Here is a 16495-nt window from a genome sequence, read left to right as displayed (position 1 = left end):
AAAATCAGCTGTGTGTGGTGCCACATGCTTGTAATCCCAGTACTTGGGAGGCTGAGACAGAAGGATTGAAGATTTGTGGCCAGCCTCAGCAATTTAGTGAGGACCTGTTTCAAAATAAAAGAAAAACATTAGGCCTGGGCTTATGGCTCAGAGGTAGAATGTCCTCGTGTTCCATCCCCAGTACCCCCCACACAATTATGTTGTAAGAGGAAAAAGTTTTAGTGGTGGTTTATTTTGTAGTCAGTTTAACTTTAATCCAAGTTTTCAGACTGAAAAGTTCAGAGAAAGATTATTTTTCAAAGATGTATTATTAAAGGAAAAACATTTTGCTTTAGTTTTATTAGAAATTTCTGTTGATTTTCTGTGATTCTAGATTGATTGGTCATCCTAAATCCTTTCATTTTCTCCTTTTCTTTTTCATTCTTCTTCCATCCCAAAGGGAACTTTTCCTCCACCCCCAAGGTTATCCCAGATTCTGTTCAAGAGTCTTCATTTAGGATTGAAGGAAATGCTTCCAGTTTTCAAATCCTATGGAATGCTCCCCCTCCTGTGGACTGGGGCAGAATTTTCTACAGTGTGGAATTCAGCACACATTCTAAGGTATGGTGTTGGTTCTAGTAACTTCCAGTCTCCAAACAGACTGTATGATCTGCCTCAGCCCTGCGCACTGATTTATCTTTAGAATGAAGCCATACCCATTTTCCAGGGTATTGGAAGCATCCTGAGAGCACTGTTTTACAGCGAGTTGCTGACCACTTTGTGCTAACTCCTATGCTGAATGTACTTTAGTGAAATGTAGTAAAATATAGGACATAGCAAAATTAGCATTTTGAAAATCCCAAGTGTTGACTTTACATGTGAACCACAATTTGGAGATTTTAGTTTATTAGGAATGAGAAGTTTTATAATTTTTCCTCTAAGAAATTGACATTTTGTGTTTGTATTCTAGTTTCTGGCTATTGAACAGCAGCCTTTACCTGAATTCACTGTCGAAGGACTGGAGCCCTATGCCTTATTTAATCTTTCTGTTATTCCTTATACCTACTGGGGAAAGGGCCCCAAAACATCTCTATCACTTCGAGCACCTGAAACAGGTATAGGGGTAAAAATCTTTCTTAAAAAACTAAAAGCAGACTCACTATTTAAAAATAATGTACAGTTCTGTAGATGTGTTTAGATTTACTACCCTTTTAATGACTTTTTAAAGATTAGAATATCATCATTAAATAAACCTGAATAATTTATTCTAAAAGAAGCAAATTTAAAAGATTTCATAAAGATCATTCCCCATGACTGTAGTGATATAGAAAATGCAGAAACATGTTTCAGATAATTTGCGAAGTCATTCATTAGAAAAATGGGCATAATTTCTTGGAAGGTAGATGTTCACAAAGATAATAAACAGTGTTTTGTGAATACATAACCAATGTCTAACTTTTATGATTTTAAAAATATATGTTGGGAAGAATGCTAGTCATATCTTTCCATGTGCATATCACTTCAATGTGTATAAAGTACTTTTATTTCTATTAATTTTTTACTAAACATCTGTGACATAACTGTTAAGTGTCAGAAAGATTATTTCATTTGATCTTCACACAGCTCAGAGGTCCATAGGAAAGGGCCTGTAATTCTGACTATGCAAATGAGAAAATAAAAGCATAGTAGTTTGAAATAGCCAATAAGTGACAAGGACCCAGCCCTGAATTTTCACTACAGTTTTATTAATCTCCATTCAGTCATTTTTGCAAATGCTAGTAAGTAATAGGTTCATATTAATTTGCATAGTTTCCCAACACAGGACTTGGCAGATAATAAGAATGCAATAAATATAAATTTCTATTCATCATTGTATTCTTTGCTGTTATAATTCATTCAGCAATATTTGTCCATGAGTCTTACAACAGGCCCTTAGTGGAGCCTGGGCTGTGTGTGTGTGTGTGTGTGTGTGTGTGTGTGTGTGTGTGTGTTTGGCACTGGAGATTGAAGCCAGGGGAATTCTACCTCCGGGATATACCCTCAGCCTACTTTATTTTTATTTTGAAACAGGGTTTTGCTAGGTTATTGAGAGTCTCACTACTTGCTGAGACTGTCCTTGAACCTGTGATCCTCCTGTCTTGGTCTCTCAAGTACTGTGACTACAGACATGCACCACCATACCCGGCTGGGCATGTTTTGAAGCAGGTAACATTGGGTGTAGCTATTCTGTTTGAGATGGGATACTAGTTTTGGTGGCACTGGTCTGTAGATATGGACTTGACTGTGTCCCTCTGGAGATCTACTGGGAGCTAGAGTCACCATCTGCTGGATGTGGGGGAATGAGGAAGAAAGATAAGTAAGATTCAGGATATTTGCACTATAGCAAGAAACTATTCAAACTGACCAATATTTATTAAGCACTTACAATGTGCCAGTTCTATATTGTGTTTGGGGAAATGAAACAAGGAACAAGAAAAGATGCCTTCTCTTATGGAGCTCATAACACAATGTGGTGCTGAGTATGGTGGCACATGCCTGTAAACTTGGTACTTGGGAGCTGTAGACAGAAGGATGGCAAGTTCAAGGCCAGCCTCAGCAATTTAGCAAGAACCCTGCAATTTAGTGAGACTCTGTTCAAAAATAAATAAACAAAATAGGGCTGAATGTATCTCATAAGTATAACACTCCTGAGTTCCATCTCCAGTAAAACACACACACACACACACACACACACACACACACAAGTGTGGAGATACACACATTTACTGCTAATATAATAGAAAGAAGACAGTGATAAGTGAGCAGCAATGGCCTATAGTGAGTAGATAACACTATGAAACCTGCATCTATATCAAGCAGCCCCAGGCATGCTTAGGGGAGGGAGATATACATGGACTGAGGCCGTGGAAGATCTTTGGGGAGTGGGAACTTTAGCTGAATCCTGAGCGATGGAGCAAGAAGAGGAACCTCACAAGTGAGCACAGTGTAGAAAAGCCTGGTGGTTGAATAATGATGTGTGTTATGAACATTCGGCAAATGTGAAGGACCTGGGAAAGGTGTGGAAACCTCATGGAGTAGTACCAAGAAAGAACAGGAGCATCTATGGCAGAGTGACCTAGAAACCAGACAGGAATTTCTCTTGATTAAAGGACCAAGAAACTGAATTGTTTGGTTTCATTCTAGCATAAATGGAGACTCCCAAACCATACCCTTGGGATGTACATCTCAGCCTTCTCTAGAACTTCCAGCCTCCTACAAGGGTTAGGGTGAGAGGACCCTTGAGATGCTGTGTGTTGCCCCCTGAATCAGTTGAAGGCTGAAGTTACTGTCTCCTCTTCTGGTGGCTGAGGGTGCTACCTCCAGCCAAATCACTCTAACAGGATGGGAGTAGATGTTGTATTTTGTAGAGAAAACCAGTCTCCTTCCATCTGTATGGGGCACAGATGAGAAAGATATGCTTATGTTGTGGCAGGAGGGATTTGGGTTTGACATCAGGAAGCCTTGTCTGTCAGTAAGACTTGCTGAAATGTCAGAATACATTCTTAAAGGAATCTGCGGAAGGTTCTCTCCTAAAGATCTTTAAGAACCAAAGAAATATACCTCAACTGTCTGCAAAGAGAAATATATCTTGTTAAGCTGTCCACACCCCGGTTATAAGTGGTATAAGTCAGCTGTGTATTCTTTCCTGTCCTAAGTGCTTCTGTTTTTCAGTTCCATCAGCACCAGAGAATCCCAGAATATTTATATTACCAAGTGGAAAATACCTCAACAAGAATGAAATTGTGATAGAATTTCGATGGAATAAACCTAAGCATGAAAATGGTATCTTAACAAGATTTGAAATCTTCTATCATCTATCTAACCAAAGTGACACAAACACGACATTCAAAGACTGGATTGCTGTCAGTGTCATTCCCTCGGTGACGCTTTTTCGATTAGAGGGTGTGAGTCCTATGTACTTTGTTGCCTTCCAGGTATGAGAGAAGAGACTGGGATATGGGAGTCTTACTGGGACAGCAGAAGGTTAATTAAAGGATGGGATTAAGAAGCCCACTCTAAAATGATTTGAAGTGCATTGTGATCGGAGGGGTCAAATGGGCAGCAGAAGTACACAGGAGAGAGGACAGCTTGGGTAAAGAACATCTTGACAACTTTCTGGCATTTGAGGTGCTTCTTAGATTCAGAGGAAGCATTATTTGTCAGTTTAATCACTATAGGACATGCACTGCGGTCAGTACTTCTTACACTCATTATCTTATTTGATCCTTATGCTCTAAAGGAGAACTCAGGTCCCTAGAAGTGTCAGTCAGTTACCAATGCTGCACGGCTGGAGAGTGACATGCCATTATCCAACTTCTAAGACCCTTGCACCATGTCACCACAACCCTGAGCATCATCTGGGCACCCCAGTTGGAGCTGCCAAGGGAATTAAAGCAGAGGCTCTGTGTATGTTTGCCACTTGTCTGTTGACAGAGCAGAAAGAGAGAACAGCAGTCAAGAAGAACATCTATTGCCACCGCATTTTGATAATTTTAATTTTATCTGAAATAACTTTCCACTTATACTCGGGGCCTAGATAATTCTCATATCTTTATCACTTAAGATGAGGATGACAGTGTTAGACATATTTACAGTTATTTACCATTTCTATTCAGGAAACGTAATGTTTAGGGAATCTGAGTTTCCTGTGGATCTGTTTCCTTTTTCTAAAATTCTAATTTTATAATTATTTTCCTAAATTATTGATTTACATAGACTAATCAAAAGAGTTATACAAAATAGTAAAGATAATACACATTTCTGTTTGTTATGGGCATCCCAGTTAAATATGTAGTTCATCCATCCTTCCTTCCCTCCTGATTTGGCACTGGAGATTGAACCCAGAGGCATTCTAACTCCAAGCTACACACCAAGCCTTTATTTTGAAACAAGGTCTTTCTAGGTTAATGAGAGCCTCACTACTTGCTGAGGCTGCCTTCAAACTCTTATCTCAACCTCCCAAGTACTGAGATTACAGATGTGCACCACTACACCCGGCTAGACATAGTTATAAGTTTCAGTCACCCAAGAACCACGCAAAGTGTTATGCATGGCTATGTATTAGCTTCATTGAACACAGCCCTCAGAAAAAGCAAAAAGAGTATTGTATAGATAGATGCCATTATCAATAACATATAACAAAAGCAACAGAAATAATGAAAGTAGAAATAAATAAAGAAAGAAAGAAGAAAATAAAAAGAAAAGCCCCCTCTGATTTAAGGTACTGATTTGTATTTCTGAAAAACAAAAACAAAAAATCCTTGAGTCTTTCTGGGAAATATTTTTAAAATGCAGATAATATTGGTACCATTGATTAATTCTTTTCTAAGGGGAATCTTTTTCCTACACAGAAACCTGTACAGTATGAGCTTGTGCTGTGGTCACAAGCAACAGGTAACACCACACAACACACACAGGTTTTCTATGCTTTTTCTGAATTAAATTTTTAATTTTCTTTTTGGTGGTACTGGGGTTCCTGGAAACCCTTCTACCTCTGGGCTACACTCCCAGACCTATTTTATATTTTTTTATTTGGAAACAGGGTCTCTTAAGCCAGCACGGCTGGCTTTGTTTAAACCTGCCGATCCTCCTGTCTCTGCCTCCCAAGCGCGGGGATTACAAGCGTGCGCCACTACACCTGGCTGAATTAAAATTTTTTATGTACAAAAAATCATATACAGATATCAATATGCAGAACATGATAAAATTCATTTAATACTAGAAGTATAATAATAAAAGTAATCCTTTTTTTTTGTTGAATGAAAGAGCCCTTGAGGCTGTTCTGAGGCTATGGTTGTGCATGTTTATTTTTTTTTTGAGGGTTATTGTACATATTCGAGCTTGGAAATGGAAATGATTTATTACACAATAAAATATATCTAAAAATTAAAAAAAAACACTTTCCTGTTAAGATGGAGCATGGAATCATGGCGAGAAAAGTATTAAAGACTTCAGAAGATTTGGTTCTTATTGCCAGTTTCTACGTGTGTCATTGTAGATGAGATTCTCTTATACTTTAATTATAATCCTGGTCCAGGTTCTACTCCTAGTAGATATGAGGATCAAAAGAGATAATGTACATAAATCCAGGCGTGGTGGCGCACGCTTGTAATCCCAGCATTTGGGAGGCTGAGACAGGAGGATCTGGGTTTGCAAACAGCCTCAGCTACTTAGTAAGGCGCTTTGCAACTCAGTGAGACCCTATTTCAAAATAAGGAATAAAAAATAGAGCTGAGGGTATAGCTCAGAGGTAGAATACCCCTGAGTTCCAACCCCAATACTTCCAAAAGATAAAAAATAGAGATAATGTACATAAAAATAATTTGAAATGCATAATCATTTTTGGATATAAGGTTTAATTATTATTTTCTTTTTATAAATCTTATTTAAAAACAGTGTAGTTATTTGAAGTTTTTAGTTGTTGAATTCAAGATAAGTGGAAATATAACATGTTTTGTACAGTTTTGTTTTTGTTAAGTGTTCTATGTAATCTGAAATTGAAAATAGTTGAGGACCTTTTATTTATTTAACATATTTAATTGACAAGATCGTGTATTTTCAAAGTGTACATGATTTGATATGTGAATACACCGTGTAATAATTATCACAATCAAATTAATCAAAACATAGATCAGTACCCATGCATTACATTAGATCATCAGATGTTTAAAAAATATTTTCAATAGAGATTTGTGACATTTCTTTGACCTTTCTAGACCCCAAGCCCCCAATATCATGAATATGGGGTAATATTTTTCTCCTTATTCATTGCTATATACTTAGATATAAACAACTATTTGAAACTACTGATGATGTGTATCGAGTATAAATAAAACAATATTTTTTCAGAGAACTTAATTATTGCCACTGAAAACAGTTTAATGTATCTTTTTGTATCCTTTTTCTCTCCTGTAGGTACGGGTCTTCACATCCCAAGGGCCAGGACCCTTTTCTGACATAGTGAAGTCTAAAACATCAGGTATATATTATCTAAAATCTGTCAGAATAACAGTTTAAAAGCATTTATATCCCCCATTGATATTTTTAGGGATATGAGCAGAGTCTCTGAGCTGAAATTCAGGTCAAATAAAATAACCAAGTTTTCTCACCACCAAAATATATTTGAACAAACCTAGGGTTAGCGGGCCTCAGACTCTTCATCGAAACTGTTGTATTAGATAATCCAAAGGAGATCTGTGGACTTAAAAATGGCCTGATACTGACTCAGAGACTATGCTAATCTAAAGTCAGTTTTCTCATAGATATTATTCATTTGTTTTTCATTTGCAGAAATCAACCCATTTCCTTACCTCATAACTCTTATTGGCAACAAGATAGTGTTTTTGGATATGGATCAAAATCAAGTTGTGTGGACATTTTCGGCAGAAGGGAACATTAGCGCTGTGGGCTACACAGCAGACAACGAGATGGGGTATTATGCCCAAGGAGATTCACTCTTTCTTCTGAACTTGCAGAATCGTTCCAGCTCCCAAGTACTTCACTTTTGTTTTTTGAAATGAAGAATCTAGACCATTTACATATCATACTACCCTGTAATTAAAATGAATGGCCGATCTTTGAGCCATTAAGCTTAGAATGATTGAAAAGATCAAAGACAGTATAATCATTGGGATAAAAAAATACAGAATAGCCGGGCGTGGTGGCGCACGCTTGTAATCCCCGCATTTGGGAGGCAGAGACAGGAGGATCGCGCAGGTTCGAAGCCAGCCGCACGCGCTGGCTTAGGAGACCCTGTTTCCAAATATAAAATGTAAAAAGAGGTCTGGGAGTGTAGCCCGGAGGTAGAAGGGCTTCCAGGAACCCCAGTACCACCAAAAAAAAAAAAAATACAGAATAGATTTTGAGCGAATGTCATTCAGGATTAATTTGCAAACAGTTTTTGGGTTTAAGGCATTGTATTAAGTCCTGAGGATATAGAGGTGGTTGTGTTAGCTTTCTGTTTCTCTAACAAATATCTCAGATGATCAATTTATAAAGATAAAGGTTTATTTTGGCTCATAATTTTGGAGATTTCGGTCCACAATCCTTTGATCCTGGGGGGAGGCAGCGCATTGTGGTGGGGAGGAGGTGAGGAAGCAAAGCCCATCTCCTGTCCAAGAAGCAAAAGAGAGAAAGAAGACACTAGGGCCTCACAGTCCCTTTTGAGGGCAGCCCCCAGTGACCTAAAGGCTCCACTAGGCTCCACCTCCTAAAGACTCCACCATTTCCCAACAGAGCCAAGGGCATTGGGCTTTTGGGGGACATTCTAGATCCAAACTTTAGCAAGAGGTAAAAAATTACAGGCCTTGTGCTTAACAAAGCTAGCTTAGTCTAATACTAGAAAAACACTAGTCTAATTCTAGAAAGGCAGTATTGTGTAGTAGTTAAGAGGGTGAATTTTAGAATCTACCTGGAACTTATTTCTGGCTCTACCACTTATTAGATCTGTGACTAATAGCAAGTAAGGGCTCCTAGGAAGAGCCATGAGGTAATCTATTGAGTTACATAGCACAGTGCCCCGCGTGTGATAGGCATTCATTCAATATTAAGTAACATAGAAGACAGGCTAGTATAACTGCTATGTTGAGATTGGGATGTGTTGGGATCATAGAGAATGAATATCAGACCAGGTTGAGGTAGTGGTAGTGGTCATGGTAGAATGGAGAAATATCGTGGGCACATGAAAGATAAGCCAGGTGAAGTTGGGGAAAAGCAGGAGAAATAGCAAGTGCAAAGGAGACAGAGGAGCCACAGCATGTTCAGAAGCTATAAATAGAGGGCACACGGGATGGAGGTGGGGTGAAGGTGAAGTGAGAGGCCGTGGGTGGCCCAGCTGGAGAGGTAGGCAGGAGCCTGAGCATTATGGATCTCTTTTACTGTGCTAAGGAGTCAAATATCAGTCTGGAAGCCAACAGCAAGCTATTAAAGACATTTAGCAGGCCATTAACGTGGTAGTCAAGTTATGTTTTAGAAAGACCTCTCTGTCAGCAGTGTAAATAATGACTTAGTAAATCTGAAACAATTAGGAAGCTACTGCAGAAATCTACGGAGGAAGGGTTAAGGGCCAGAGTGAGGTAATACAGGGTGAGGTGAGAAGGGAGAGACAAATTGGGGTGAAATTTAAAGTGAGACTAGGCCGGGCGTGGTGGTGCACGCTTGTAATCCACACGCTTGGGAGGCGGAGACAGGAGGATTGCTCAGGTTCGAAGCCAGCTGTGCTGGCTTAAGAGACCCTGTTTCAAAAAAAAAAAAAAAAAGGTCTGGGAGTATAGCCCAAAGGTAGAAGGGCTTCCAGGAACCCCAGTACCACAAAAAAAAAAAAAAAAAAAAAAAAGTGAGACTAGTTTATGTATGGTGCTGTGAGGAAGAAGTAAAGAGGAGCCTCATTTGTTAGGCTTGGCTCCTTGGGTGAATGCTGGAAATCCATGAAAATATAAAATGCAAGGGAAAAGAAGGTTTTGGGTACAGTGGTTAACTCTGTTTTCTAGAGTCATCATAGAGATGGTCAGTGGGAAGGTTGATATTTGAACCAGTAACTCAGTGAGGAATCTTGACTAAAGAGGGGGTTTAGCCCTGTTCTGAGCACTGTATTTGAATCTATGGGGGTTGAAATGATCTAGGGAAAACATACACTGTTAGAAGACAAATAGTGTTACAATGGTATACAGTTGAAAATTAGTAAGGATTAGGATTGCAAAGGGGAATTGTAGGAAATAAGCGATATGAATAATTATGGGAAAGTCTTCAAACAAGAAAGAAAATTAACACTGCCTTTTGGGCTATGTTCTCTACCCAATGTTAAGCTTTTCCAAGATGTACTGGTTTCTGATATTGCTGTTATTACAATTGACTGGATTTCAAGGCATCTCTACTTTGTGCTGAAAGAGTCACAAAATGGGACACAAATATTTGATGTGGATCTTGAGCGTAAAGTGAAATACCCTAAGGAGCTGAAGATTGGCAACAGGAATTCAACAATAGTTTCTTTTTGTGTATCCCCTCTTTTAAGGTATGTGAGTATATCCCTTTTCTATTGTGATAAAATAGGCATAGACATATTTATTTATTTATTTATTTATTTATTTATTTATTTTTTTTTTTGGTGGTACTGGGGTTCCTGGAAGCCCTTCTACTTCCGGGCTACACTCCCACGGGCTACACTCCCAGACCTATTTTTTTAAACATTTTTATGTGGAAACAGGGTCTCTTAAGCCAGCAAGGCTGGCTCCGAACCAGCGCGATCCTCCTGTCTCCGCCTCCCAAGCGCGGGGATTACAAGCGTGAGCCACCACGCCCGGCTTTTTTTTTTTTTTTTTTTTTTTTTTTTGCGGATCTGGGGGTGGAACCCAGGGGCATTTGACCTCCGAGCTACACCCCCTGCCCTATTTTTTTATTATTTTATTTTATTTTATTTTTTTGGTGGTACTGGGGTTCCTGGAAACCCTTCTATCTCCGGACTACACTCCCAGACCTATTTTTACATTTTTATTTGGAAACAGGGTCTCCTAAGCCAGCGCGCGAGGCTGGCTTCGAACCTGCGCAATCCTCCTGTCTCTGCCTCCCAAGCGCGGGGATTACAAGCGTGCGCCACCACGCCCGGCGGCATAGACATATTTAGTATAATATTTTTGTCTTAATCTTAAAAGATAATAATGGAGAAATAAGATGCTTAAGGTTTTTGCTTGCTGTATTAACTGATAGTAAATTAATCTGTATATAGCACATAACCACAAATAAATAATCTTAATCCATCATGAAAATTTGATTAAAGTTGGGGTAATTGCTAGGAGGAAACCAACATCAGAATTTTGTATTCGTGAATTTTATAATATTAGTTGGTGAGGGCAAGAAGGGAACTTAGTGGTAGGTGATGAACAGTAACAGGTAGGTAGCAGGTCTTTCACAGTGAAAGTTATTCTGGGATCAGCCATCTTGGTAAATGTCCTCATAAGATAAATTTTACCCACTAAGCAACTTGGTAACAATTTCTCAGGCTGGAGAGAATACATATATTTGTGCCACAAGCATGGGTATAGGCCTTTTTTATCTTAGATTGTTAAATAATATTAAGAAACAGAAACAAGAGGATAAATGGTGGGTGGGGGCTTAAGGGAGAGGAGGCTATTAAGTAACTACAACTGAGGGAGGTATTTCTTTTTAGGATAACAAGAATGTTCTGAAACTAGATAGTGTTGCACAACCTGTGAACAGACTAAAAGAAAAAATTCAAATGTACATTTTAAAAATGGTAAATTAGGACTTCCGGGAAGATGACGACCGAGAAAAGCGGGGCTTAAGAGCCCTGCTAACAATCAATCTCCATTACCACAAAATCAGCGCCTTTCATAGCCAGAAAACACCATCACCAGAGAAATAAAAAAATCACCAGGCTCAAGAGAGAAAGCGGACTGAGAACAGAGCTCAGAGCAACAGAGGAGATACACTGGCCTCACGCCCATGGACGTGGCAGCAGCGCCATACTGCCGGCGGCAGCGACGAGTTCACCGGACGGCTACAGCAAGAAGAGGTGAGCCGCTGCAGAACAGCCAGGCAAGATTTTTCAGCACGGGGAACATCTAAAGCTCCCAGTGGCTTAGCTCAGCACACGCTGCAAGCACTCAGAGTGGAAATCAAAACCAAGAAGAAATAAGCCAGCCTCACGACCGAGGGCGTAGCAGCGGCGCCATATTGCCACCGGCGGCAGCAACACCGAATTCACAGAGTCCAGTAAGGCTACATCTGCGAACTCAAGAACAGTGAGTCAAATTGTGGGCCCCGGAGGAGAAATCCCAGTACTGTACTCCCTGGGACTTGACCCAGTGGGGGAGGGGCGGTGACAGAGATATCATACCAGAGGAGAACGTGCAACCTGGCACCCCCCACAGTCTAAAGCAGCCTCTATCGACTCCCTGGGTCGGAGACTCTGTGATACAACCCAGTAAAGGAGTAGTGGGGTCTGAGATACTACTGACTCGAGATCCAGAGCACCTTAAGTGAAGTCATAGTGACCCAAGGGAAGAACCCAGAGAAGGCACAAACTTCTGAAATCATGGGAAAGAGGAATAACAATGGAGCAATGAATGCCCACAACCCCACAACATCAGAACCCGATAAAACAGAAATTCAGAGATTTCTAGAAGATCAAATCAGGAAAATAACTGTAGAAATAATAGAGGTTTTTTGAAAAGAATTCAGAGAGAGCCAAAAAGAGATAAAGGATGCAATTAATGAAGTAAAGGCCTCAATTCAAAGCACAAACAACCGATTAGACCACATGGAGAAAAGAATCTCGCTCTTAGAAGATGATCATTCCAAAAATGAACGCATAGTTTCTAATCTAGAAAAAAATATCCAACAGCAGGAATCTGATATTGAAGAAATATGGGCCCATTTTAAGAGAGCTAACCTAAGAATAATTGGAATAGAGGAGGGAAAAGAAAGTGAAACCAAAGGGATCAACAATCTCTTCAAGGAAGTAATAGCAGAAAATTTTCCAAACATAGAGCAAGAGGTTGATACACAGGTCCAGGAAACGTATAGAACTCCCTTTAGACAGGATCGGAGAAGAGGATCCCCACGCCACATAATTGTCAAAATGACCAATGTGGAAGCCAAGCAGAGAATCTTAAAGGCAACAAAATCAAAGGGCCAAGTGACATTCAGGGGCAAACCAATTAGAATCACTCCAGACTTCCCAAACCAAGTCATGAGAGCCAGAAGGGCTTGGAGTAACATATTCCAAACTCTGAAAGAAAACAACTTCCAGCCAAAAATTTCCTACCCAGCAAAACTTTCTATCAAATTAGATGGAGAAATAAGAAGCTTCCATGACAAACAGAAACTGAAGGAATTTTTGTCTTCAAAACCAGCACTAGAGAAAATACTCAAAGAGATTAACTACAAAGAAGAAATAGGTAACACACACCAGAACCAGAGAAACAAGATTTTTCATCCAACAGACAACTAAGATTGGTTATCTGTGGAGATTCATTATTTATGTTAGTCTTTTACCTATCTCTAAATGGTATTGTTTGCCTTTATTGTTGTTAATTTTTAGGATTTCTAGTTGGAATATTAATATACCTTCAGATATAGCATTTGGAAATATTTTATCCAATTCTATTAGTAACTTTTAACTCTGTTTACATTGTCTTTGGATATATAATATTTTTTTTTTATTTTTTAGGGAGTTTGTATACTCTTCTGTTGCCTGTGCCATTGAAATCATATCCAAGAGATCACTGCTAATTTCAATGTTGTGAGGTTTTATGACCCAGATTTTCTTCTAAAAGTTTATAGTCTTAAGATTTATATTTAGGTCTTTTATCTATTTTGAGTTAATACTTGGATATGGGATTAGGTAAGGGTCCAATTTTATTCTTTTCCATGTAATTATTATTTTTAACAATATCTAGTTAAAAGATTATTATTTCCACCACCAAATGTTCGTGGAAACCTTGTCAAAAATAACTTGATAATATAGGGAAGAATTTAGCTCTAGGCTTGTATTTAACTCCAATGGTTTATATATCTGCCTTAGAACAGTACTACACTGTTTCAATTATTTTATCTTTATATGGTTTGAAATCAGAAAATATATATCTGCTAGCTTTGTTCTTTTTCAAGATCGTTTTGGGTATCTAGAATCCATATTCCATATTAGGATAGATTTTTTTCTGAAAAATAAATATATAAATATATGATAGTTTCACCTAAAAAAATAGAAAAAAAATATTCTCTGGTAAGAAAGAAAGCAAAAAGAAATATTGAAATGTTATCTTTAAGTCATCAAAAGCTTGGTATTAGACAAATAAAACTGTTATGTGAGATTATCATTTTTAATTTTGGATAAATTGCTATAATACTAGATGTCAACCACTAAGCCACACATGGGAAGGAGGGATGGGGAGGGAATGGGGTGGGGATCGGTTAGGGGCTAACTGGGCGATGTGTGCATGTATGTCTACAAAAGTTTGTATCCCACTATGATGTATGAATACAGTGCACCAATAAAAAATAAATAAATAAATAAAAATAAATTAAAAAAAAGAAACAGAAACAAGAGGAAGTTCATGAAGAAGAGCATAATGAAAATATATTTCAATGGCTATTAGTGGCTATTTAAAGTTCTTGGACTGCCGGGCTTCGTGGCACACGCTTGTAATCCCCACGCTTGGGAGGCTGAGACAGGAGGATCGCAGAGGTTCGAAGCCAGCCTCAGCTACTTAGTGAGGCTCTCAGCAACTTAGTGAGACCCTGTTTCCAAATAAAATATAAAATAGGTCTGGGAGTATAGCCTGGAGGTAGAAAGACCCTGGGTTCCACCCCCAGTACCACCAATAAAATAAATAAGTAAATAAATAAATGTGTTAAAAATAAAGTTCTTGGACTGTAAGCATCTAAGGTCATTATAGTCTAAGGCTTTAGTTTAATTGCATTCATTAAAAATCATTGAGCAGATGCTGGGCATCGTGGCGCACGCTTGTAATCCCCGGGCTTGGGAGGTGGACGGAGACAGGAGGATCACGCAGGTTCGAACCAGCTGTGCTGGCTTAAGAGACCCTGTTTCCAAATAAAAATAAATAAAAAAAAGAACATTACTGGACACGTGGATATCCTCTCTCCTAATGCTATATTTGTTCTCTGATCAATAGTCTTCATTAGTAAATAAGATTGGAAATTACATATTTTGGTCATTAAGTTGGAGGGACTTTTTTTTCCCCCCTATAGTCGCTTGTATTGGATGGAAGTTTCCAATTTGGGCTATCAGATGTTCTACTACAGCATCATCAATCATACCTTACACCGCATTCTGCAACCCACAGCCACAGACAAACAAAGTGAATGGAGTCAATGTTCTTGTAATGTGACCGAGTTTGAGTTAAGTGGAGCAATGACTATTGATACCTCTGACTTAGAGAAACCACAGATATACTTTGCCAAAGGGCAAGAGATCTGGACCACGGATCTGGAAGGATGTCAGTGTTGGAGAGTCAGCATCGTGCCTGACATTCTTGGTAAGAGGCTGATGTGTGCACATAGATCTTCATTAGTAACAGCACCTCCTCTAGTCCCATTGAGAAGGGCTTGCATTCCACAGAGAAGAATGTACTCATGGCCTTTGCTCTGGATCTGCCAAGTGTTCTTGCAGAAACCAAATCAATTTGTTTCCAGAAGATTGTGTGTACCCACTCATATAATTTTTAAAATGTATGTAAGATAATTGCACATTTACTTTTTTTTTGCAGTACCGGGGATTAAAAAATGGTCATTTAAGGTTCTTAGGCTATAAGTATCTACCTCTGAGCTATACCCCCAGCTTTATTTTTTATTCTTTATTCTGAAACAAGGTCTCACTAAGTTGCAGAGGACCTCACTAAGTATCTAAGGCTGTCCGCAAACCATGATCCTCTGTTCTCAGCCTCCCAAATGCTGGGTTTACAAGCATGTGCTACCATGCCTGGCTTGCACATTTACTTTTATGACATATTTCCCAGAGTTATTTATTGTGGTACTGGGGATTGAACCCAGGGGAATTCTACCTCTGAGCTACACTCCCAGCTTTATTTTATTTTTTATTTTGATAGACGTTTTCATTAAGTTGTGGAGTGCCTCAGTAAGTTGCTGAGGTTGTCTTAGAACATGCAATCCTCTTGTCTCAGTTCCCTAAGTACTAGGATTACAGATGTGTGCTACCACTCCTGGCTCTTCCCAGAGTCTTTTAGACACAGTTTTATGTGTTATCAATAAATTATTCATTTCCCTTAAATTTGTGACAGACTATAATCAAACTTTGGTTATATTCCTCTTGAGCCCTCTTCTTTCTACATCTCTAGCTTGACCTTCCATGGTTGCTCAGTCTCATTTTAGAAAGAATCTAATTCAGTTTAGAAAAATCTCTTCCCTGATATCTGATTGAGTTCTTTATCTCTACCTGTATTAGTTAGTTTTTTCTTGATGTGACCCAAATACCCAATGAAAAAAATTTAGAGGAGAAAAGGCTTATTTGGGCTCACAGTTTCAGAGGTTCAGTCTATGGTTGGGCTATTCCAAGGCAGAAGCATCATGACAGCAGGACATGGTGGTAGAAAGCTGGTTAGCAGCTGAAGATCAGAGAGAGAGAGAGAGAGAGAGAGAGAGAGAGAGAGAGAGAGAGAGAGAGAGAGGGAGAGAGAGAGGAGTAAACGAGGGAGAGAGAAGAGAGATAAAGAGGGAAGAGAGAGAGAGGAAGAGGGAGAAAGAGAAAGGAGAGAGAAAGAGGGAGGAGAGAGAAAAAAGAGCGAGGAGAGAAAGAGGGAGGAGAGAGAGGGAGCAGAGAGAAAAGAGAAAAAGAGGGAGAGGGAAGAAGAGAGAGGGAGGAGAAAGAGGGAGGAGAGAGAAAGAGGGAGATAGAAGAAGAGAAAGAGGGAGAGAGATGGAGGAGGTAAAGAGAAGAGAGAGAAAAAGAGGTAGAGAGAGAAAGAGAAAGAGAAAAAAA

General features: G+C 39.1%; 1 protein-coding gene across 2 annotated transcripts in view; it reads left to right on the top strand.

The window, feature by feature from the left end:
- ROS1 (ROS proto-oncogene 1, receptor tyrosine kinase) overlaps nucleotides 1-16495 on the top strand; it is a gene marked incomplete at both ends in the record, with an annotated part of 148486 nt that overhangs the window by 63168 nt on the left and 68823 nt on the right. For both annotated transcript variants that reach the window (XM_080700734.1, XM_080700733.1), the window contains 7 exons: nucleotides 440-600; nucleotides 950-1094; nucleotides 3691-3953; nucleotides 6934-6997; nucleotides 7309-7511; nucleotides 9822-10027; nucleotides 14749-15035. In XM_080700734.1, coding sequence (XP_080556860.1) covers nucleotides 440-600; nucleotides 950-1094; nucleotides 3691-3953; nucleotides 6934-6997; nucleotides 7309-7511; nucleotides 9822-10027; nucleotides 14749-15035 — 1329 coding nt within the window. The remainder of the gene's footprint in view (nucleotides 1-439; nucleotides 601-949; nucleotides 1095-3690; nucleotides 3954-6933; nucleotides 6998-7308; nucleotides 7512-9821; nucleotides 10028-14748; nucleotides 15036-16495) is intronic.

This window comes from Muscardinus avellanarius, assembly GCF_963383645.1.
Source record: "Muscardinus avellanarius genome assembly, chromosome: 8".
NCBI classification, from domain to species: Eukaryota; Metazoa; Chordata; class Mammalia; order Rodentia; family Gliridae; genus Muscardinus; species Muscardinus avellanarius.
This window is presented reverse-complemented; position numbering and strand designations above follow the sequence as displayed.